Source organism: Dermacentor variabilis, chromosome 8, assembly GCF_050947875.1.
Source record: "Dermacentor variabilis isolate Ectoservices chromosome 8, ASM5094787v1, whole genome shotgun sequence".
NCBI lineage: Eukaryota > Metazoa > Arthropoda > Arachnida > Ixodida > Ixodidae > Dermacentor > Dermacentor variabilis.
This window is the reverse complement of record NC_134575.1, coordinates 125,165,181-125,188,574: the sequence shown is the minus strand read 5'-3', so window position 1 is coordinate 125,188,574 and position 23,394 is coordinate 125,165,181. Positions and strand designations below refer to the sequence as shown.

The following is a 23,394-nucleotide window of genomic DNA, read 5'->3' as shown; positions in this document are numbered from 1 at the left end:
GACCCGCAACAAGGCGCCACATTAGGTGAAAAAGACGGTGGTACTTGCCAGTGAGAAGTACCATTTTAAATGTGTTTGTAGTTTCTACAGTGGGGCAGGGCACCTGCATCGCATGTGTAAGAACTCGTGGCGTACGTCGTGTGCCAGCCGTGACCTGAATAGACAGTCGTTTATCGGCCTCGCAGGAGACAAGATACTGTGTACCCTGATCAAGAGCCAACCTGCAGGCGCTCTGGTACGACCTTCATGGCCGCGATTGACGACGCTGGAAATGTGTGCGCTTTAATGGGCAGTAATGCAGAGTTTTTTGGCTGTACCGTCGTGGAGGAGCAAGGTATTTGTGTCCAGGTAAGTAGGAAATCATACATTCAAAGTAAACGATTTCTTGGGGACGAAATCAGAAATATTACGTTGAGGTGGCATCAGTAGCCACGGTGATTCACGTCTAGAGAGTGAAGAAAAAGGTTTTATTCAAGAAAAGGGAGAAAGGTTGGCCTGAACTAATGAGATTTAGCCGGGGAGGAAGGCGAGAATGAAGAAGCCGAAACAGTGCAAGCTGCTACGTGCACAACGAGGAGGAGGGAGGGGGGCAGGGTGTAGCTGTGCTCATGGCTGGAGTACTCTTCATGGTTCTCGGAACTTTTCAGAGCATCTCTCAACGCATGTTATTCCGCATTTTGTCAAATGACCACAGACGCAAGTTCCTTAATATATGCCGCGTAACATTACTCAGCAAAATATATGCTGTGGACTGACAAAATTGAATGGCGTACTTGAGTTCTATAAAATTGCAACATTGTAAGCTGTCAGTAACGGCTTCAAAAAGCGGCTCCATTACCACAAAGACCTGTGTAGTGTAATTAGAAGTCAGAAAGAAGCGTGCTCATATAGCTCAGTAGATCACACACAGGCTCCGAATCCTCATCTTTTCGTTAGCCTCAGTTACTTCCTGGAGTAAATCGTCGATGGGTTCATTCGCTAGTTAACTTTCCTCTTAGGTAGAGGAACCGAGCACATTGGAATAGTGTGCGCAGGACTGGTGGAAGCGAAGTGCATTAAACGTCGAGCCGCTTGCGAGAAATATAGTGGAGTATATATATATATATATATATATATATATATATATATATAGAGAGAGAGAGAGAGAGAGCAATAGAGAGTACTGATATAGTGATAATGCTAAGAGAGGCTGCGCTGCGCGGCACCAACTGGTCTTTTACAATAGCGCATCGGAGCAAAATACAAACCCTAACTCAAGCTCATACGGCGCCCTCTAGGTCTAAAAACAGGAAGTATGCTGGCAAGCCAAATGTATACGAAATGTCGAGCTAATCCAAGGCCGTACGTGCAAGTGCATTACTAAGGGTGTCTTCCAAATCCGGCCAACATCGAATACAGCCTTCGTAAACAGCTAATGACAACGCAGAGACAGCTTGGAGACCATGTAATGGAACGCGTTTCGAGCCGTCTGCAAGACCTTACGAAGACGCTTCTGCTACGTGACGCCACCGCGCGGCGACAAGAAAAAGTTGGAAGAAGCACAGATTATTTCGGTATTTTAGACTTTGCGCCTCCGAACATGTGAAAAATAAGATTTGACTTCCATTAAGGGCATAGGAAACCCTTACTACGTTTTTGCGCAACCTGCATTCTTGTACAGGTTTGAAGCGTCCTGCTCTGTCAACATCTTTCTTGGACAGGAAAGTAGCCTGCATCATTCATGACTTCGATGCTGTCGTTGCTAAGCGTCTACTTTGACGCCTTTGAAAGAACTGATACGGGATTAAAATGGCTGCTGTCCGCTTAGACGTCTACTTTGCCGTCTACGGCGAGTATTGGAACAGTGTAAAAAGCAAGCGAATGAGCGACAGTTAGGCTTTAGGGGTGTCTCGACAAGGCTACAGCCAACATGAACAAACATGAGCAGACTATCTCGTTAAGTCTACGGCACGGCTAACTGATAACGTACCTTAAAGACAACGTCTAATTTCCACCAGTGCAACACTGTCGAAGCACCATAAAACAAATCTGAAGTAAACATCAGCATTGGTGGGGAACGAACCAGACGAGCAGTGCCGGCCGACGTCTCGATTGATCCGAAGCGGGCAGCTTTGTTGTCGTCATGTTGTCGTACGTAAGGCTCTCTTTGCATGCGTTAATATTCAACGCTAAATGCTGAAAACAGTGTATGTACGTAAGAGAGCCAGCACGGTTTACATACAGTGCACAGGCAGTGCAGAGGACGCAACGCTAACGCTAACTGCTTGTGTTTCCTGCTATACGCTATACGAAAACTGCCCAATGGCCACCTAGTACTCTGGTCGTATGTAAAAGCATCGAGTGGAGTGCATCATTTTGCGTCATGTTCACAGATGCATGCAGTAGGCGATAAAGGTTGGTGTGGAAATGATAGTTCATACTGCTTGGACGTCTTGCATGCCCGTTGCTGCATATGCCGTTACCTGTGCCTACATTGCCGGAGAGCTGTTGCAGATACCTTGTGTGTAAAGTATTCCTCATACATATTTGGAAGAAGGGTCACTTTATTTTCAATTTTATGGCACTGAGACAACGCGTCTGTCTCTTGTCAGCGGCATAGTGCATTGTACGGTTTCACACGTGTCGTCTGCATAGTATTTCCAGCATCGTTTGCAGATAGCATCGCTGATGAAGACAGTGCGTTAAAATTAGCCAGTTCAGACATCTACGGCACATGATTTCTGAGAAACATGGATGCACTCTGTGCTTTACGCTCCGCATTTGATGTGCGTGAATATAATTTCGAACTGCAATCCCAGATTTATACGTAGGGACCATCCAAAGCGATTCATGCTGACAACTAAATCTGCCAATGAGATCAGTCTAGCACAATACTCATGTGCTATATTCGTGTGCTCGTGAGAGATAGCACTGCTTGTCATCTCTTGCACGCATACTATGAATTTTAATAAATGGCTCACTAAAGAAAATCACTATAGGTCTTGGCGTCGGCGCCACAGGTCTCAGTTTAATAAATTTCTTACGTAGAAGTAAATTATCAGAGACACTTGCACTGGTTCGCGTCGCGTGAGGACATAAATTGCCTACCTTTCTTTCACATCAATATCAGAAACAAAAATAAAAACATTTGCCATATCTTTTTATTATCCCTCATTTTGAGCCGTTCTCAACCGGTATGAAATTTTCAAACTGGTTTGAAGCGGTATACTTTTGCTGCGGAGCTGAAGCGGAACCGAGCCGGTATACATGCAGAAGACTGAATCTCACACTGGAAACCAACCTGGAAACGTTTCGGTCCCACTCCCCGATGGAAACCACATCTTCAGACCTACATCGGTCTTAGTGGGGCGTACAATGAAAATCAAACTACAAAATTGGACTCTTTATTTTCCGCCTCATCTCGTTCACTATCGAGGTGCGACGTCAGCAACACAACTGGCGGAGCTCTCCGTCACGTCACTATTGTGAGACGCCTGGTAGGGCGCTGTTTCTGCAGTGCAACAAGAGCACTGCAGAAACACTGCGTAGCGCCCGAGACGTTGCCCCTCTTCTGTTGTACAACGCGTTCAAGAAGCTTGTACGCAACCCGAAACATTCCCACCACATTCAATGTGTCGCATTTATCGTGAGACTGACAATTTCTTTTAATTGAATTCTGTGGTTTTACGTGTCCAAACCACGATTTGATTATAAGACACGAGTCACAATTTCTTCAAGACGGCAGTTCTCTTGCCGCGCAATTGAATGTTTGTTGGCAGGTTCTTCTGCGACTAAGTAAGGCTCACTGCTGGGAAGGGTGTCGAGAAAACATGAACAAGATGATCACTTGACTAACAACCCCTTTCTATACTCCGCCGAAGCGATCATCCCCCCCCCCCCCATATGTATCAAAAACAATATTTCCTACGAAACTATATTTAAAAAAGCCGGCGGACCCCACGCCTTGTGGGAATTGATGTTATGCGAAGCAGACGGCGGGGAGCCTGCCAAGTTAACGAAATGACCATGAGAGCTCCAAGACGTAGGCAGCTGCTTCATGACCTACACGACACGGATTTCATGACCTATCATTCACGTTCTTCATACACCCTATTCATACTATGTCAATTTTCGTACATACCAAGTCAACTGAACGATCATGAGAGCACCAGGACGTAGCCGGCTGTTTCAAGAACTACATGACACACATTACATGAAATAATAACACGACGTGTCATTTATGTTCGTCATACACCCCTGTTAAATTACGCCATTTTTGGTACATACCAAGACATAGGCGGCTGTATCAAGACCTACACGACACAAATGTCATGACGTATCATTTTTGTTCGTCACACACTCTTCTCATGCTATCCCAATCTGGGTACATACCAAGTTAACGAAATGACCATGAGAGCACCAAGACGTAGGCGGCAAGATAGGTACTGTCAAAGTGGGAAATGTGCGCAAAGGAATGATTCGCATTTAAAACAAAACGCATAAACACAGAAAAGGGACCATTCACTCTTGGAACAAAATTATATCATATATTCATATCGAAGTTAGCAACAAAGTAGGTGATTAGCAGTTCTGTAGGTGTGCCAATGTAGTAGTCATTATTACTACCGATCAGTACCGATTTATGAGAAATTTATTTATTTATTTATTTATTTATTTATTCATTCATTCACATATTCATTCATAACGCAAATGCATCATTTGGGGTTCATATTCATTTGCATTTGGCGTTCATTTATATTTTCAATGAATGCCTTCAAGGATGAATAACTGGAGTGGTGCATTGCTTCAGCAGGTAGATAATTCTAGTATTTCGCTTATTGAACGAAGAAAGACTTTAGATGAGCGGTGGTGCGGAGCTAAACAGGCTTTCAATGGCTATGACGGCATGAATTGCGATGAGCAGGCGTACTGCCGGTCTGGTGAAACAGTGAGTTATAAATCTCCTAAAGGAGACACAATCATGCTGCTTTGACGCTGTAGGGTCGGAAGATTCAGAGATGACGTAAGTTTAGTGACGCTAGTATGGTAAGAATAGTCAGAGTGAATGAACCTTGCTGCATGATCTTGTGTGGATTCAAGTGCTGTTGCCAGAGAGAGTGAGAACAGTTTAATGAAAGGCAGAGCTTTTATTTGGCGTATTCGGCGTACAGACATCGCTGACATGCTACTCTACATGGGGAATGGAATTGGGGAGAGAAAGAGAGAAGGATAGAGGCGCAACAAAGGAATAACTTAAAAATATGGGCACTGAGTTTTCTGACTCATGGGCAATGGCGTGCTATGGTAAAATCTTTCAGCTTGCACCTGGTTAGATTGGTATGGGTCCTACGCTGTGCATACGTATTCCAATTTGGGTCGAACAAGATTTAAATTTCCGAGTAGTTTTATTGAAGGGGACACAAGACATGGATTATGGCGCAGGAGCATAGTTTACGATTGGCATCATTGCTAATGCTGAAAATGTGTGAAGATCAGTGGAGGTTACTTGACAAGCTAATATTATAGTATTGATAGGAAGTCACAGCACATATTTCAGAACCGGCGATAACGTAATTAGCTCAAATAAATGACTGGTGACGGTAGAAAGTAAGAAGCGACGTTTTTTTTTTCGACGTTGAGAGACATTAGCCAATTATAACACCAAGTGTAAAGGACGTTAAGGTCGGACTGGAGAGCACGAGAATCAGTTTCCTTAGTAATAGTACGATAGATTACGCTATCACCAGCAAATAAACGAATTTTCGGAGACCATCCTCTCGGTAAGTCGTTTATATATATTAGGAAGAATAGTGGCCCCACAACTGTGCCCTGCGGCACGCCGGAGATAATGGGTGATAAATTAAAGGAGCATTGATTAGCGCAAACGAACTGTTGAATGTTAGTCATACAGTTGCGTATCAATTGGAGAACGCAATGGTTAAGATTAAGACGAGATAGTTTTAGGAAGAACCGTTCACGAGGAACCTTCTCAAAAGCCTTTTGGAAATTTATAAGAGCGGATCTATGGGTATGTTTTGATCAATATGGGAGCTGAAGTCTTTAACGAAAAGAGCTAGTTGAGTCTTGCAGGACATGCGTTTCTGAAAACCATGTTGCTTAGCATTGAAGAAAGTAGCGGATGTTAGATATTTTAGAATATGAGAATAAATTATATGCTCCACTAGTTTGGAACAAACACTGGTGAGGGGAACTGGACGGTAATTGTGGCCCGACGATGGTGATCCTTTTTTGGTGCTGGAATTATCTTGCCTATTTTCCACTCTTGCAGTACTACTCCAGATGATAATGATTGCGGAAAGATATGACACAAAATACATTAGAGATGTACGCAGTGTTCTTAAGAATTTTGGAATTGATTCAATCGGATGCCGGCTGAGGACGCTAATTTGAGGGATTCTGGCAGCTTGGTGATACCGTATGCCTCAAGTATTATGTCTTGCACGGCTGGATGGTTGAAGTAACAGCGCTCTGAGAGGTCAGCGTTAGGTTCAGATGTGAAAGCGGAAGAGAGGACCGAGTTTAGTACTTGAGATACTTTATGGCCAGAAACATGGTTTTTGTCGTCAGCATATAATATGGTGGTTTACGGTTGTTCGGGTTAATGTATTTGCAGAATTCTTTAGGATTCTATTGCAGCATGTTACGGATAGTTGTTGAGTAAAAGGTTCATTTAGCTGTTGTGGGCCGAGATTTACACACCCTTCCACGGGCGTAATATTTTTTTTCGGACAGGAGCAGTATCGGAGTGTAACGCTTGGCGAAATATTCTTTTCTTTTTAGTGTTTATTAGTAGAAATGCTAGAAATAGCTAGAAATGCCTGTGTCTGATCCCAGTCCCTGTATTTACCTACGAGCCAAAGTTGATTTATTTTTCCGGAATACTACTCTACATGAACAGTAATCATTTGAAATTATCATTGGTCAACTTTACTCCCTTCTAGATTTATAGAATTGGTCTGCAGTCAGTACTCTCCATTGTCATTGTTTTTATTTCGTTGTTTTCAGGAGGATGCGTCCAGGATCTTTAGTAGAAAACGAGCTGTCGTGAATGGTGATATATTTGCACCCTGTCTGCTGCAAGAACGAAAGCCGAGGCTTTAGCTTTTGTTGTATTTCAGACGAGGGCAACCGGATTCAACCTGGTGCCGGGACACCTCAATTGCATTGGCCCTAGTAAAAAACCCTACCACTCGGTCATGCCGGTCATGCTTACCGATGCAAACTCTGGTACCTGGCTTTGCACGCTAGGTGCCATGGGAGGCATGACTCAGGCCGTCGTCATCACACAGGTAAGGTTACAGTTGTCAATGGGTTTAGCATTCTAGGAGAGCTAACGGGAATTCTTTATAGCTGTCTAACCATTTTTGTGGGCCGATTCTGAAGGTATGTGATACACAGCTGAAGGCCGTACGGCAATCGTGCGGTACCGTTGCATGGCTTCGTGGTAGAGGAGCCGTCTGGCATTCTTTGCTCATGAAAGTTTGAAACAAAGTCGTTAAAAGGCTGTGCCTCTTGCGAAGGACGCAGACGCTGTCGTTTGAGACACTATGCTTCTGGTCGCGCACACTTCACGGGGTTTCAAAGTGGTTCTTGAAGAAGTGGCGTTCAATGTATCGTCTTACTCCCGTATACAGGCGAGACACTGCGGTACGGGGAACGCTCCTTCACGGCCGCCACCCGAAATGGGTATCCACGGCGGTCCGATTCGCGTTCGTGGACGCCATGTTGACCGCGCTCCTCGATTCGCATCATCTACCGATTTCAAGGCATAGTGCACCCATGACGAAGCCGCGATGGAATTGTGGTACCTTCTTTGATCCCGTAATCACACCCTGCTTCAAACATTGAAGGTGACGCTACGAAGGCCAATGTCCTTGTACGTGCTCACAAATATAAGAGTTGCACCTGTTTCCTCTATACTGTTTCAACGCTACGCGGCAAAACCACTCATCGAGGACTCGGAATCCGAACGTGAAGCACTGTCTATAGGCATCTGCTGCCAAGCTAGTTTAGAGCGATATCTATTGCCTAATTTAGCTAGGTGAAGTGAGTAAGTAAGTAAGTAAGTAAGTCGGTCGGTCGGTCGGTCGGTCGGTCGGTCTACTCTCTGCCTGCCTGCCTGTCTCTCTTTCTGTCTGTCTTTCTGGCTGTCATCTATCTATCAATTATCGTGGTATCTATCAATTATCCTGTCGCACTCTAGCAGCCTATCTGAGAATAGGAAAAGCAGTGTTCTTCTGTTGAGCCTGCGCGCATTCTCGAGCAGATCGTTTTGGTTGTCGCCATCATGACTCGTTGCTGACAGGGGCGTGGCAATGGCCTCCCTCCTGAGCAAGCATTGTCCCAATGTATGGTGAATAATATTCAGTGCGGAAATTCAGGCTATACATGTCACTAAGTGAGGTAAGGCTTCATGTGCACCGAGAAGGCGCGGCGCTTCTAGCAAGACGGGGTGTCAGCAACGGCTTCGTATGTGACATCACTAAGGCGGCGCAGAGATTTATACGGTCCGTAGTACCACCGTAGAATATTCTCAGAGACGGCATGGTGTATAATAGGTGCCCGTACTCAAACTCTGTCCCCGGTTTGATATTCTACAGATCTGTGGTTAAATTTATACCGACGGGCGTCATGGTCTTGCCGGCGTTCTACTCGGACAGGCGCGAGCTGTCAGGCTTCCTTGGCGCGCTCTGTAAGATCAGCAACATCAGTCTACGTATGGCTACAATCTTGGGGCAGCATAGCGTGAAGCATCGTAGTTACTTCTAGACCCTGGATGTGACCGAACGGCGTCATTCCTTCAGTTTTCTGGCGGACCGCACTAAACTCAATAGTGACATACGACTGAATTTTCTCCCAATTCTTGTTATGCCCGTCTGCATATATACAGGGCATGTAAGCGGCGACCTTGTGGAGTCGTTCTGTAAGCCCATTTGTTTGAGAACTATATGCTGTTTTCCTCCTGTGGGCCGTGCCGCCGAGCGTGAGCTTACTTCTTGAAAGCTCCGTTGTGAACGCGGCTTCTCTGTCTGTTTTGACGACAGCTGGAGCATCATGTCTTAGGATGATATTCTCAATGAAAAATTGCACCACCTTAGCTGCCGTGCCATTCACAAGTGTCTTAGTTTCCATGTACCTGATGAGCTAGTCTGTCGCAACTATGACTCCTTTGTTTCCGCTCGCAGACGTCGGGGATGGGCCGTGAAGGTCTATTCCAATATGGGCAATGGGTTACTGCGGCACTGCAACAGGGTGTAAGAGCCCGGCGGGTTTGGTAGGTGGTGCTTTGCGTCGCTGAGAGTGAAGCGAAGTTTTGACGTATAGCTTTACCTCTGCTGCAAGCATTGGTCATTAGTATATGCCTTATATTTAAGCCAATGTCCGCGTGCAGCCAAGGTGGCCTGAGGTGGCTTCGTCATGGCACGGCTGCAGGACAGGATCATTTTGCGGAGACTATATGGGACGACTAACAGGTAGGTGTATCCGTTGAAAGAATAGTTCTTACAGAGGATGCGTTTCCGGAAGCAGAACAATGGTGGTCCATTTATAAGCCCTGCCGGCAATTTCGTAGGTCGGCATCCCAAAAATAAATGAGCGAATGCAGGTTTTGATCCTCTTGTTGTTGATGACAGATAGTAGCAACATCAACAACTCCTAAAAGGCCTGCGTATTCGTCCCCATAGGAGTCTGATGATTCAATTGGTGATTTTTTACAGACAGTCGGCCTTTAAGTGCTGCTTTCCCGATTTTCGGACAACTGTCATGTCGTACTCTTGGAGTAGTAGGCTGTAGCGTGCCAAACGTTCAGAGGGTCTTTCATTTTTGTCACCGAACAAAGCGAGTGATGGTCGCTGACTTTTTTGAAGGACCGACCATACAGGCATGGAGGAATCTTACTGAATGCCCATACTATAGCCAAACATTGCTTCTCTGTAGTGGAATAGCTGGACTTTTCAGGCGACATGGCTCTGCTTGCATAAGCAACGATTAGATCGGGGCCTTTTTTGCGACAGAGCGATACGGCGCCTAGGCCCACATTGGGGGGTGTGTGGATTGGTGTAGCTGCGCCTTCGTCGAAGAGAGCGAGCACAGGCGGGGCCTGCAGCCACAGACGTAACTCGTATGCTCCTTCCTGCTCCTCTCCCCATATGAATTCCACGCATCCTCTTGTGAGACTGGTGAGCGGAGAGGCAATGCACCAAAACCCTTGATAAAACAGCGGTACTAGAGGCAGAGGCCCACTAAGCGTCGAATACTTCGCCACGGCCTTGCAAACTTGTGACGGCAGCAATTTTATCGGGATCAAGTCACCGTCATGACTGACCACATGGCCCAGCAATTGAAGTTATTGAAAGCTAAACTTGCATTTTTCTGCTTTCATATTGACTACACAGGACCGTATGGCTTGAAGAATCGAGATGAGTCACTTAAGATGTTCTTCCAAAGCGGCCGAAAAAACAATTACGTCGTCCAAGTATACCAAGCAAGTCTTCCATTTGAGGCCGGACAGGACGGTATCCATTAGTCGCTTAAATGTGGCCGGCGCTGAGCACAAACCTAAGTGGAGAAACCTTGATTTTGTGCAGCACATCTGGCGTCACGAAAGCAGTCTTCTCTCGATCACGCTCATCGACTTCGATTCGCCAGTACTCACTTTTTAGATCCATCGTTGAGAACAAACGCGCAAGCCGTAGCCTGTCGAGAGAATCATCTATGCGTGGTAGCGGACAAACGTCTTTCTTTGTAACATGTTTTAGCTCGCGGTAATCGATACGAAACCGCAAGATACCATCCTTCTTCTTTACAAGCACCACTAGTGCTGCCCAAGGGCTTGTTGACGTCTTGATGAAATCATCCTCTAACATTTTCTTGAACAGCTTTTAGATTTCCTCACGTATCTATCAATATCTATCGTCTCTATCTCTCTCTCCCTCCCCCTTCCTCCCACCTCTCTCTCTCTCTCTCTCTCTCTCTCTCTCTCTCTCTCTCTCTCTCTCTCTCTATATATATATATATATATATATATATATATATATATATATATATATATATATATCATCCTGGTTACGCGCACTGCAGGGCACAGGCCACTCCCATACTTCTCTAACTGCCCCGGCCATGCACTATTTGACTAATTCTGGCCATGTCGTCCCTGCAAACTTCTTAATCAGATCCGCACACCTAACTTTCTGCCACTCCCTGCTACGCTTCCCTTCCCTCGGTATCCAGTCCGTAACCCTTAATGAACATCGGTTACCTTCCCTCCGCATAACATGTCCTGCCCATGCCTATTTCTTTTTCTTGATTTCAACTAAGATGTAATTAACTCGCGTTTGTTCGCTCACCCAATCTGCTATTTTCTTATCCCTTAACGTTACACCCATCATTCTTCTTTCCATAGCTCGTTGCGTCGTCCTCAATTTAAGTAGAACCCTTTTCGTAAGCCTCCAGGTTTCTGCCCCGTACGTGAGTACTGGTAAGACACAGCTGTTATACACTTTTCTCTTGAGGAATAATGGCAACCTGCTGTTCATAATATGAGAATGTCTGCCAAACGCCCTCCAGCCTATTCTTATTATTCTGATTATTTCAGTCTCAAGATCGGGATCCGTGGCCACCACCTGCCCTAAGCATATGTATTCCCTTACCACTTCCAGTGCCTCGATACCTATCCTGAACTGCTCTTCCCTTCGGAGACTGTTAAACATTACTTTAGTTTTCTGCAGATTAATTTTTAGTCCCACCCATCTGCTTTGCCTCTGCAGGTCCGTGAGCACGCATTGCAATTGGTCCGCTTAGTTACTAAGCAAGCCACTATCATCAGCGAATCGCAACTTACTAAGGTATTCTCCATTAGTCTTATCCCGAATTCTTTCTAATGCAGGTCTCTGAATACCACCTGCAAAGACGCTGTGAACAGCATTGGAGAGATCGTTTGTCCCTGCCTGATAACTTTCTTTATTGGATTTTGTTGCTTTCTTTATAGAGAACTAAGGTGGCTGTGGAGTCGCTATAGATATCTTTCAGTGTTTTTACAAACAGCTCATCTACACCCTGATTCCGTAATGCCTTCATGACTGCTGAGGTTGCGACTTAATCAAACACTGCCTTGTAATCAATGAAAGCGATATATTAGGGTTGGTTACATTCCGCACATTTCTCTATCACCTGATTGATAGTTTGAATGTAGTCTATTGTATATATATATATATATATATATATATATATATATATATATCTGTCTGCCTTCTTACGGCAACGTAATGTAGTAGTACACGATTTTTTAACTAAATTATCTTTAAATGAATTATGCACGATATGAATGATACGACTGCGTAATATGGCATGATAATGTAGACGCCATGCTGCGATAGGCTTTACTTGCGTAAACGATGACATGAATATGACTTCGCAGGTCATGACATGTAGATAATGAAGGATATGATTTGCATGAACGACGACCTGAAGAATATCAATTCATTTTATAACGTAGATTCTTGCCTCTTCCTTTTATTGTTCCCCTGCCGCTGTTGCAGCCTGATACACCGCATCAGGAGGTGGGGCGCTTTAACGCAAACCTATTGCAAACTTTTACATTCTAATTCTGCAATCAGCCTTCCGCAATTGGTCAAAAATTTTCTTGGACCACCCCGACTTCGCCTGTCTGTGAAGAGACGTCACGGAAACCACGATAGCTCTCCATCTGATATGACGTGTACACACTGATTTTGCATGATTTGGTCGAACAGAAGAAGTTGTTATTTCTGATCCGACACCTTTTTTCCAATAGCCCTCGGCTATAGGTCGAGGGTTTTCGGGCTGCACTCACTTCGCCCACCTGTCGCGCGAGGTAACAAAACCACGAAAACTCACCGCGTCAATGTGACGTGTACACGTTAAAGATACAGTAATATGACGAACAAAATTGAGTTTTCTTCTGAATAGCCGCAGGCTGCCCCGTTCCGAAAGTAATAAAAGATAGCTGCCGTCAATCATTCAGGCACAGGCTACTCGCACCTGCAGGAGAGCATGGGTTTATTTGCGTAGAATAAACCTTACTGCGTGGCCCTGTAACGTTTTCGAGCACTTTCGTCACGCTTACCACCTTGTTCTACGAAGTGTTCTTTGCTGAGGAACAGTTTTAGTGACATTCTTAAGCTTCCGTTGCATCCCCCCACGATTTCCGACTAGCCATCGCAAGCTAAGTAAGAGAAAGCCGACCAATTGCAGACTCCGGCACCACCTTCTTCAACCGGTTATCTATCTTCAGTGCTCTGGCTCAGCCCCATTGCATCCCTCTCCACTTGAGTGTACTCCTCGCCTCTTCTCAGACAATTAGATAAGACAAGCCGCTCAGTGTAGGCAATGTTATTCGTTTTTCAATCGAAGAAAAGTGACCTGCTATGTCGAAGCAAGCGTTTGATTGGTCTGTGCTAACCTCCCTATGCTTGCCTCGGCGGTTACGCAAATTTGACGTCGAGGAAATTGGAATAAAAAATATTGGAATAGTTTTACGTTACAGGACATCTATTTCAGTGTGTGCATATACATGGAAGGAGTGTTGTAGAGAGAAAATGCGTAACGAGAGACTCCTTTCAACATTGCCATCGCGTCGCATGAATATAATGCTCTCTGCAGCTCTCAGTTCGTCGCCACAATACTGTCTTGAATGCTGTACTTATTCCTGACTCACTGAAACACTATTGCAGAGACTGCAGCGACCTTTATAATAACGTGCAACAGTACAAAAGGAAGGTAGATAGAATGGACGACAGAAGGTAGAGAGAGGAACGAAAGAATAGGTAGAACGGCCGCAGTAACGAATCTAATGAATCACAGCCCTGCCATTATTTGCTTTTATAACTCGTACACTGGAGGAGGGCGGCAAAGCAAAAATGTGACGTGATAAGGCGAGGAAACGCTGCTACTAAACAAGACAGTGGTTGCGGACAAACTGGATAAATTTAAGCTCAAGATGTACTGTGGTACGCTCCTGATATTCCTGAAAAATGAGCAACAACGAAAATTCTGAACATGACAATTGACGCACAAGTGCAGACTCAAAGCAGCTATAGGGCATCGTGCCGTGTAGGCGATTCTACGGAGGTGGTTGCTCATCAAATTAACATTTCTGTACCATTTGTGGTAGCTTTGTCACGATGGCATTGCTCGAGGTCGTCGTTTCCATCACGACCATGGCAGCTGCATTTCGGCAGGGGAGAAATATAAGAACGCTCGTATACTTAGGTTTAGTTGCGTGGTAAAAAACGCCAGGGGGACAAAATCATTCAAAAATCCACCACTACGCCTCACAGTCCGGCTGTGGTACTTGCACGTACACCTTTCAACAAAAGTACATGGACCACAGCGTCTCCGAAAAGCTACATTTCTTTGCAATTAGCATGCACTAACTGAAATTCAAGGAAACTGAAATAACAAGGAGCGGGTAAAAGGCAAAAAACGAACAGATATTTCTCCAGTGAAGCATAATAAGAACAATAGTTTTACTGACTTTCATACGGGTGTCGTTTATAAAATTCCCCGTAGCTGTGGCCAGTTCTACGTAGGGCAAACGGGACGGTGTATCAATCAGAGGCTAATGGAAAATAAAAGGTCATTAACCGGTGGATCGCCTTCTAATCATTCGATACATTGCCGACATTGTAACTGCACGCCAGAGTTAGATGAATGCGCAATATTGTACAGGCCTAAGAATGAAGCTACGCCTCTTATGGTAGATGCATGGCATATCTATAATTGTGGAAGTGCGTGCGTGAGTCAGCCTTCGATTACCTTACATAAGGAAGAGATTAAGTGCCTTAACAGTTATCTCTCACGTAGACCCGCACGTATACCCGACTGACACGTGGTGTTACCATTCCTGAGCATGCGCAGACGAGTTTTGTGTCTTTCTTTTTTCGCCTCAGTGCTCCCTTCAGTTGATAGTCGGCATTCGTGTTGTCCACTCCTCTACGCTTGTGTCCTGTCTGGACGCCTCACTTCTTTTTTGCATAACCTTGCAGTACGTTTCTGCTATTTCTGAAAATTCGATACCATGTAAGTATGTCAAGCGGGCTACTTACGCAGGTCATACAGAAGCACAGCCGCATTTAGAGCGCACCGTAGGGTCTTGGCGTCACTGTGGAGCACTCACACGTCAAATCAACAGTTCTACGCCCACTACGTTAGCTTTGTGTCTATGGCATTGCTAGGGGCCGTGGATTTGATCCCAACCGCCACAGCCGCATTGATACCGGGACGAAATAGAAAACGCGCGTGCACTTGGATTTTGGGACAAGGAAAAGAACATCCCGGTGTGAAAATTAACCCGGAGTTTGCCACGACGGCATGCCCCATAATACAATTCAAGTTTAATACTACTGCCACAATGCGATGTGCCATGTGAGGCAATTACTATGCTCAACCGTCTCAGTGGTGCTAAAATATGGCGCATAATAACGCCTCAAGCAAAGACCTCTCCCTGTGTGTTCTGTGTACGATGTAGACAAACAGCAGCTGTACTCGCAAGGTAAAGTTTAACATCAACCCGCCACCCTGGTGTTAGCCTAAACGTTGAAGAAATTAAGGTTAAGCCGTCAACATCCCCTGAAATTATCGTCAGTCAAAGCTAACAACACGGAAAGTTTCATTTACATCGATTCCCGTGTGCGCGATCCAAATATTTTTTGTCACATCATTCCTATCACGCCATTCATTGCTAGCTTTGTCCACTAGGTTTGCGTTCGTAGTGATGCATGTCATGAGATGCCATTCATGTCGTTCCCGTGACTCCATGAGTACATGTAAATCGCCATGTCATGAACGTCACTCTTGTCATGTAATGACTATCATTCATGTCACACATGCATGTCAAGTGATGAGCAAAACATGAACAAGGTGAATGCAGGAGCCAACGTTTCGACAAGTGGACTTGCCTTCTTCAAGGCGACGCATGCTTTCCTCGCCACAGTATATATAGGTGGGGTTCTTCTAAAGGGGAGAGGGTGTGAGGCAGGAGGATGCGGAAACGAGGGAAATTTGTTAGAGTGTTGAATTGAGAGTCCCGCCTCATACCCTCTCCCCTTTAGAAGAACCCCACCTATATATACTGTGGCGAGGAAAGCATACGTCGCCTTGAAGAAGACTAGTCCACTTGTCGAAACGTTGACTTCTGCATTCAGCTTGTTTGTGTTTGTGTGCTATCATTACTGATAAGACATGTAGGTCAGTCATGTATGTTATGCCACGCCTAAATGCCGTGCATGTCATGTGTGCATATCATAATACGTGCAGTGTTATTTTTGTGAATGCACACGACGTATGTGATGCCAGTTCAGTTTATGTCATCCGTTACAAGTTATTCATCATACGACATTTCATGTCGTGTATGTAAGTTGTCAGTCACCTATGTTATGTCATTTATGGCTTTACACGTTGTTGATTTCATGTCGTGCTATTCCTAACATTACATGCCATTCACGCCACGTAAAATATGCAACGGAAGCAGCGGATTGCGATGCTGATCTAATCGAAAGGAAGCAAAAGTCAGCTTCGCGTTCGTAAAGTAGGAGGAGGAGGATGAAAAGGAAGGAAGGAAACATAGGGAGCTAAACCATACGCGCGTCCAGTTTGCTACCCCACACAGGGAAATGGGTTTAAGGGAAGAAAAGAATAGGACAGTGAGGGAAAAACGTACTATCGTTCTGAGTACATGCGGATGTGCATAAATTCTCGCCTATAATCGGTTACTCATTCCAGAAGCTTTCATGAAACGTAGCCGTGCCCTCGTCGCTTAGTAAGCTTGCGACGCATGTGGCCATGGTCCAAGAATCTTAGTCTCTGAAAACTGTCTTTTATCTAATCGGTTTAACACCCTCTGAATAACGTCACGTTCGTTGTCATAGAGATCATAGGAACCCAACACGCGCTCAATCTTCTCTTCACAGTTGCACGAGTCATAGATCGGTGTGTCGGACATTGCAATAAGATGAGTAGGCTTTCGTAACAGCCACCCCTAACAAGAGACGGCATAGTGAAGTTGCATCACGGCGGGAGAAGTTCGGTGAAAGCTGCAGCTTCAATGTAGGATCCAACCGGGGAGAGACGGCAGTTGAAGAAAACTGGTGTGTTCCAGAAAGCTTCAGTTTTGGTTTAAGCAAGTAAACGAAGACCCCTCTCAGCATCTGTCCTTGATAAAGTTATAGGAAGTGTCAGGGTTTTTTTGTGGGCTAGCTGGGTGGCATCATCAGCAAGGTCACTTCCGACGATGCTACAGTGCCCCGCAAGCCATTGGAAGATGATGTCGTCTTTGTTTATGAGCGCTTGATGGAGGACCTATCTGGTCTCAAACAGCAGTTGGTCATGGGTCTTGCGTTGTAAGGCTGACTACAGACTCTGAAGGAGTCGCAAAAAACGACCCAGTTTCGAGCTTTGCCTTCGGCGATGTAATTAACAGTGGCACGTAGAGCGGCAAGTTCTGTTGCCGTAGAGGGAGATATGGGACACTTTGAAAGTAAGTGTAATTTCTAAGGCCGGGATGATAACAGCGCCTGTGGAGCTCGTGGCTGAGACAGAGCCATCAGTGTAAATGTGCGTTCTTTGTTCATCTGCCTCGTGCAGTATTGGCAGTGTGAACTGACGTAGAGCCACTGTTAAATGACGGGTCTTCTTCGTTATTCCCGGAATCATGAGGCGTACTTGTGGTTGTCGCAGGGACCACAGGAGTAACAGTGGTCTTGATGCTGGTGTAAAACTCAACGGAAGGTAGCTTTGATGTGTCGCAACAGGTCTAGAAAATGTGGCCTGAAGTCTTTGTACTGGCAGAGGAGTAATATAATGATTGGGTTCGCGATACAGATGTTGAATGTGTGCTCTAAGGCTGTCGATGGTAGTATATTTTGGCACCAAATAGCCTCTACCAATCGTGAGTGTTGCGTGATTCGAAGCACATCGTGGTAGTCCAGGACATGTCCGTGAAGCTTGGCCTTGCAAATTTTTGAGGGTACGAGTGTTTGTATTATGTGTGTTCGCCAAAACTGGAAGCTGTACCGTAAAAATCCCAGAAACAGTGTTCTTTACAGCTGTAGCATGGACCGTACCAAGGTGCCCCAGGTTTTTCCGCGCAGGAATTTGAGTATATGTACAATCGTAATTATGGTCCGCTTCAGGTAGATGCAGTGGGGGCTTCGTGAAAGGTTTCTGTCAATATTTACACCTACAAAGCGGTGAGACTTCTGGCATTTGATATCCTGGTCATTGAGAGAAACAAGGTATGGTGCCATGGGTTTGCGCATCAACGCGATTAACACGCATTTTTCGATGGACACTCGAAGGCATTGCTAGTGGAGATACACTGTAAAAAATTTGCCTTCCTTTACAGAAAATTTGCTGGTAATTTGGGACCGAAAACTCTTCCGTAAATTTAGAACGGTCTTACCGTAAAACGGACAACTGTAAAAGAGAGACCGTTATACAAGACACGAGTGCTTCTGTATCTAGAAAACGGAAGACTCTGTATTCTGAATTTGCAGAATATTGCATTCCAATTGTGTCATATGAGACAAATTCATTAGAGAGCTTTAACTTGCCCTAAATTTAATACAGCTGTTGCAGCATAACCGTTAAAGTACGGTGCTTCTCGTATTCAGAAAATGAAACACACTGTATGCTGAATTTGTACTATAACCGTTAAAATACAGGTGCTTGCCGTGTTCCGAAAACGAAAGACTCCGTATGCTAAATCTGTACTATATCCGTTAAAGTACAGGTGCTTCCCGTATTTCATCTTTCAGAGCATATCCATTGTTCGAAGAATGTGCCATTGGGAACAAAATTACCCAGGACGTGGGAGAGTCGACCGAATTTTATGGTGCCCTATTTGCAGGGATCAGCCGTGCTACCATCTGCGTTCGGAATGTGCATACGTGACCCACTGTTTTCAGCGGTCTTGAATAGAAATGCAATTTGGTCAACGCTCGCACTTCCAGGGCACTTTTGTCCACAACAGTACATCTCCTTTAATGCAAATGTCATGAAGGCAGCTCATAGCCAGAGCAGCAGGTCACCATTGAGAAAATTGTCTTGCCAACACACCGATATGGCTGCAGTGATAAAGCACATTGCACTGTGTGATATGAATGCACTGCATTGCATATATACAAAAAGGTGCAACATTTCAGTCCTCAAGTTCTTAGATCACAGAAGCAACTTTATTTTCTTCAATCACTCGTCTTGCACTTCTTCCCGGTGAAAGTTGTTCTTGACCCCAAACGCTTCCAAGGATAAACTTGCTGCGGTTAGGAGAAACAAATAGTATTCGTGAATATCCATCCAAACAAAAGCGGCAAAAAAGTATAATCACAGAACACGACAAAGCAGTAACTTCTGTGTTAGAAAAACATGTAAGTAGACCAACATTGTTGCAACAAGGGATGTTGCTGTAGCCAACATTTCGACATAGGTGCTTGTCATTAGGGTAGCAAATGTTTTCCTTGGCTGTGTTGTTTTGGATTGTGCATAGCTCACTGGCCCCTAGACTCATTGGGGGAGAAGAAACTGGTGCATATAATAGGTCAAGAGAAGCCAAAGTGTTAAAATAAAGGAAGGAAGGGTGTGCTTAGCAGTGCTGATTGTGATGGAGCGGGTATGAGCACTGCTGTCAGTACTTGCTAAGAGTAGGGGGTGACCAAAACAGAAAACGATGTGCACATGTAAGCAGTCATTAATCCAGTAGATCTAATCTTCCCAGAAGACAAAATAGCTATCAAGCTAAACAGTTTGCACTTTTGCAAATAGAAAACGAAGAATTAAGGAAAATAAATTTTGTATCAAGATGCATCTGCTTAAGATCACTGTAAATGGTAAATGAAGGCACATTATAAATATATATTTTGTTGAAAGCCGATGAAGAAAAGATATATTACCCAAATATTAAAAAATACGGACATTAAAATTAAACTGGGTATGACCATAAAACAGTAAAGAACAGCCTGTGGAAAAAAATGGGATTGACGATATGATAACGAGGTGCAAGATTGCAAAACGTTGAGCGCTGTTTGTATTCAAGCTGCTGTTGCCGGCTTCAAGTTTCTGTCTTGCTGTGGAACATTTTCCTTACTTGAAGAAGGAAATGGGTCACTTTTTAAACGAGGCAGTTCAAATGCTGTTCGAAGATTCACCATTATTATAATGAAAGAAAACATTATGGACAGTCCTCCTGGGTGTGCTTTCATTTAGCAGTTATTTCCGCAGGTGGTAAGCTCAAAATTTAATGGTTTAAATGGATCTTAGCTCCTGGAAAACCATTAGCTGGTCTTTTTTTCAACACAGATGCCTGCACATTAAATGTGTTGGCAGGAATGCTGGCGAACTACATTATACTTGTTGCCACAACCAAAGTGAAACTTGGTAACAGTCAGTAAAAAAAACAGCATTCCACAATACTGATTCAAGTCGTCTGGAAAAGTTGCTTAAGTTATTGTACACCCCCTACCCCACCACAGACACTATTATTCACCACACAGACTCTCATGGTGTCAACCATTCTATTATAACACTAGGCATCAAGTGAGGATAATTAGGGGATAAGAGGGCACAACTCTTTTTGTTAGAACATCAAATGTGTTTTACATTAACGCTACATTACAACTAACAAAGGAGCAGCTGGTTTGTGGGATAGTGACCAATGCATACAAAAGCTAATGACATGCAGCAGAATGTTGCCGATGAGGTGTTATGCGCACAAGTACACTCTTTGACACAAAATGACATCCTGCAGTCAAACCTTGCGCCAACATTAGAGTTTGAAAAACACCCCAGTGGAAAGCAAAGAGTGCTAAATTTGTTGAAAATTACTAAAAATTATTCGATTATTCATTATCCTTACTGTTCGTTAAAGATTCACAGATTGTTCCCTACGGGTGCTGTAAACAGGCACCCTGCTTTTGCAGTCGTAGCAACAATTATCTGTGGCACAGGCAAGAAGAAATGCTCATGAAGTTTATGCAAGAGTATACCCTACAAATTACACCCCATTTCACATTCCAATGTGGTAGAAGAGGAAGACGAAAAAAACTAATTTCTGGTGGAGGATGCATACCCCAGAATAGAAGAAACAAGTGTACCCTAACCATTGCTGCTGCCGATGCCTGCGCACTAGCAGTTACATATAATATGGCAGTTACAATTGTTTCTCCACAAGCACTGCAAGCTGCTACCAGTTTACCAGTACAGAGCTGTAATAAATTTAGGGCAAGTTAAAGCTCTCTAATGGATTTGTCTCATATGACACAATTGGAATGCAACATTCTGCAAATAAGTGAAGAGCGATGTGCCATCCCATACAATGAAACACCTTTGAAGAATCTGAATCACCACCTACACTCTTAGGTAGTTACACCCTTTGGAGTGCCCCTTCTGCCACACAACAATAATCGTTATCTGCCTTGATGCGTTTCCTTTCTTGAAAACGCCACGCCCGCTACTTTCCTGTCGGGAATGCTATCATGCTGTTAACGCGCATGCCGTTCATTACTGGAAAGTACAGGGCTCGCAGCGTTGAAGAAAGGAAACGCATCAACGCAGAGGACGATTATCGTTGTGTGGCTGAAGGGGCACTCCAAAGGGTGTAACTTTGGCTGCGAGTGGGGGCAGTGACGAGGTAAAAGAGTGTGTTTTGTGTAAAGTAGGGCACCTGTATAACCTCAAGCTGTGCAGAATGCATTTAGTATCAGCTGTGAAGGTTTCTAATTTTAATTGCACACAGTAAAGACGTCCATGCAGTTTCGCAAAACGCAAACCCCCTACCTTTTTGTTGTTCAAAGGTAATGACACGTAGGGCCATAACATGTACATTATGGGTTTCGTTCCCAAGCAATCAAAGTGAATAGCACCATCCTAAGTGTTATGTGCCTTCTGTCTCACATTTTCTGTCAAAACTTGTTAGTGTCAAATGCTGCGATCGGCAGAGAAACGGATTTCTGGAGCAATATAAAGTATTAAGTACTGTGATCTCCGTTCTTTCACTGCTGTTTAAGCATTATTGGGTCTTAAAGTAAAAAAACGAGAATAAATACATGCATATTTTACGTCCCAACCCTCAAAAGGTATTTAGTAGTCTGGATTATATATGATTCCAGATTTGCAACGCAGGACAGATTTTATTCCACTGAAAGAATGGCATCATGCCAATAATTCTGCATTTGGTGCTGTAGTTATTTGTATTTAGTTCAGTTGGATTGTGTGTGTATTGTCAGCGTTATCGCTTGACATGTTTTAAATTGACTGTTTTCTAAATTTAGGCAAATTCATATTCACAAATAACCTTGTATGACACCAAGAACTTCCTTAGCAGGAGTATTTCTAACATTTTCAAGATATGAGGCTCTTGAATGCATATCTAAGCCTGGGGTGTACGCCGCCTCCTAATGTCATCAGCAAGTTTCTGGAACTAATCTACGAGGTTTCTTATGAAGAATGTAAAGTTGCTTGAATAGGAGTAATAGGGTATTTAAACAGGTGAATTATGCAGCATAAGAATGATGTCAGGAAGAAGCAAGCATCATGAAGCACTGTCACTCAATGTGCATAAACTATCAAACGCAAGAATTATTTAGGATGATTTAAAATTCTGGCATTGGAACGAAATGTCTTTTAATCTATCTATAAACTCTGATTATTCACTCTACTACGACTACCTTCACCAGAAACATTCATAATCATTATCCTATCTATGCCGCATCATCCTAGCTAATATTCAAGCCTTCATAAGCTGATTTTTACTGCTAATTCTCTGTAGGAAAGATGTGTCCGTATGAAGACCATCTCACATACTTATTACCCGTTTTTTGATAAGTGATAAGGGAAAACTTCACACCAAAATGCATTGAGCTTGAGCAAGTTCTACGTTTGAAGCTGTTGATTCTTTTTTCCTTTTGCCATCATTGACCCACCAGGTTAGCTAAGTAGACAGAAAAGCTGCAGGAGAAAGGTAGGGCTGCCAAATTAGACTTGTGTCCAAGAGGACCTTTTCACGGTCACTGGAGGAACTGCCTGTGGCCTCGGCATCTTCCTTGAGGGCCATGGCCATGTCTAAGAAACCTTGTCTCCACAGGCTGCATAAAGAAGGATAATTTTCTGAGCTTAGTCTTTTTCTTAAAAGAACCCATTTAAGTTGCATTCGTGGCTTTGCACCACAAAACTGACACGACTGGCCACTAAAGACACTTTATGTGTATTCGTAGGCTTATTCCTTGGAAAAACACTTTTATGTAGCAGACAATGATTAACAGTAACAAAAAAGTGTATCAGGAGGCTTTCATATTGCTCTACAACTTTTCATTGACACATTTCATTTAATTATTTAAGATAATTATTAACTAATCAAGAATTATGTAA

General features: G+C 44.0%; 1 protein-coding gene across 1 annotated transcript in view; it reads left to right on the top strand.

Annotated features, from left to right (window-relative positions):
- LOC142591562 (glutathione hydrolase-like YwrD proenzyme) overlaps nt 1-23,394 on the top strand; it is a 114,820-nt gene that overhangs the window by 70,771 nt on the left and 20,655 nt on the right. Inside the window, exons 7-8 of the mRNA XM_075703874.1 lie at nt 186-348; nt 7,119-7,289. Of these exons, the coding sequence (XP_075559989.1) occupies nt 186-348; nt 7,119-7,289 (334 nt within the window). The remainder of the gene's footprint in view (nt 1-185; nt 349-7,118; nt 7,290-23,394) is intronic.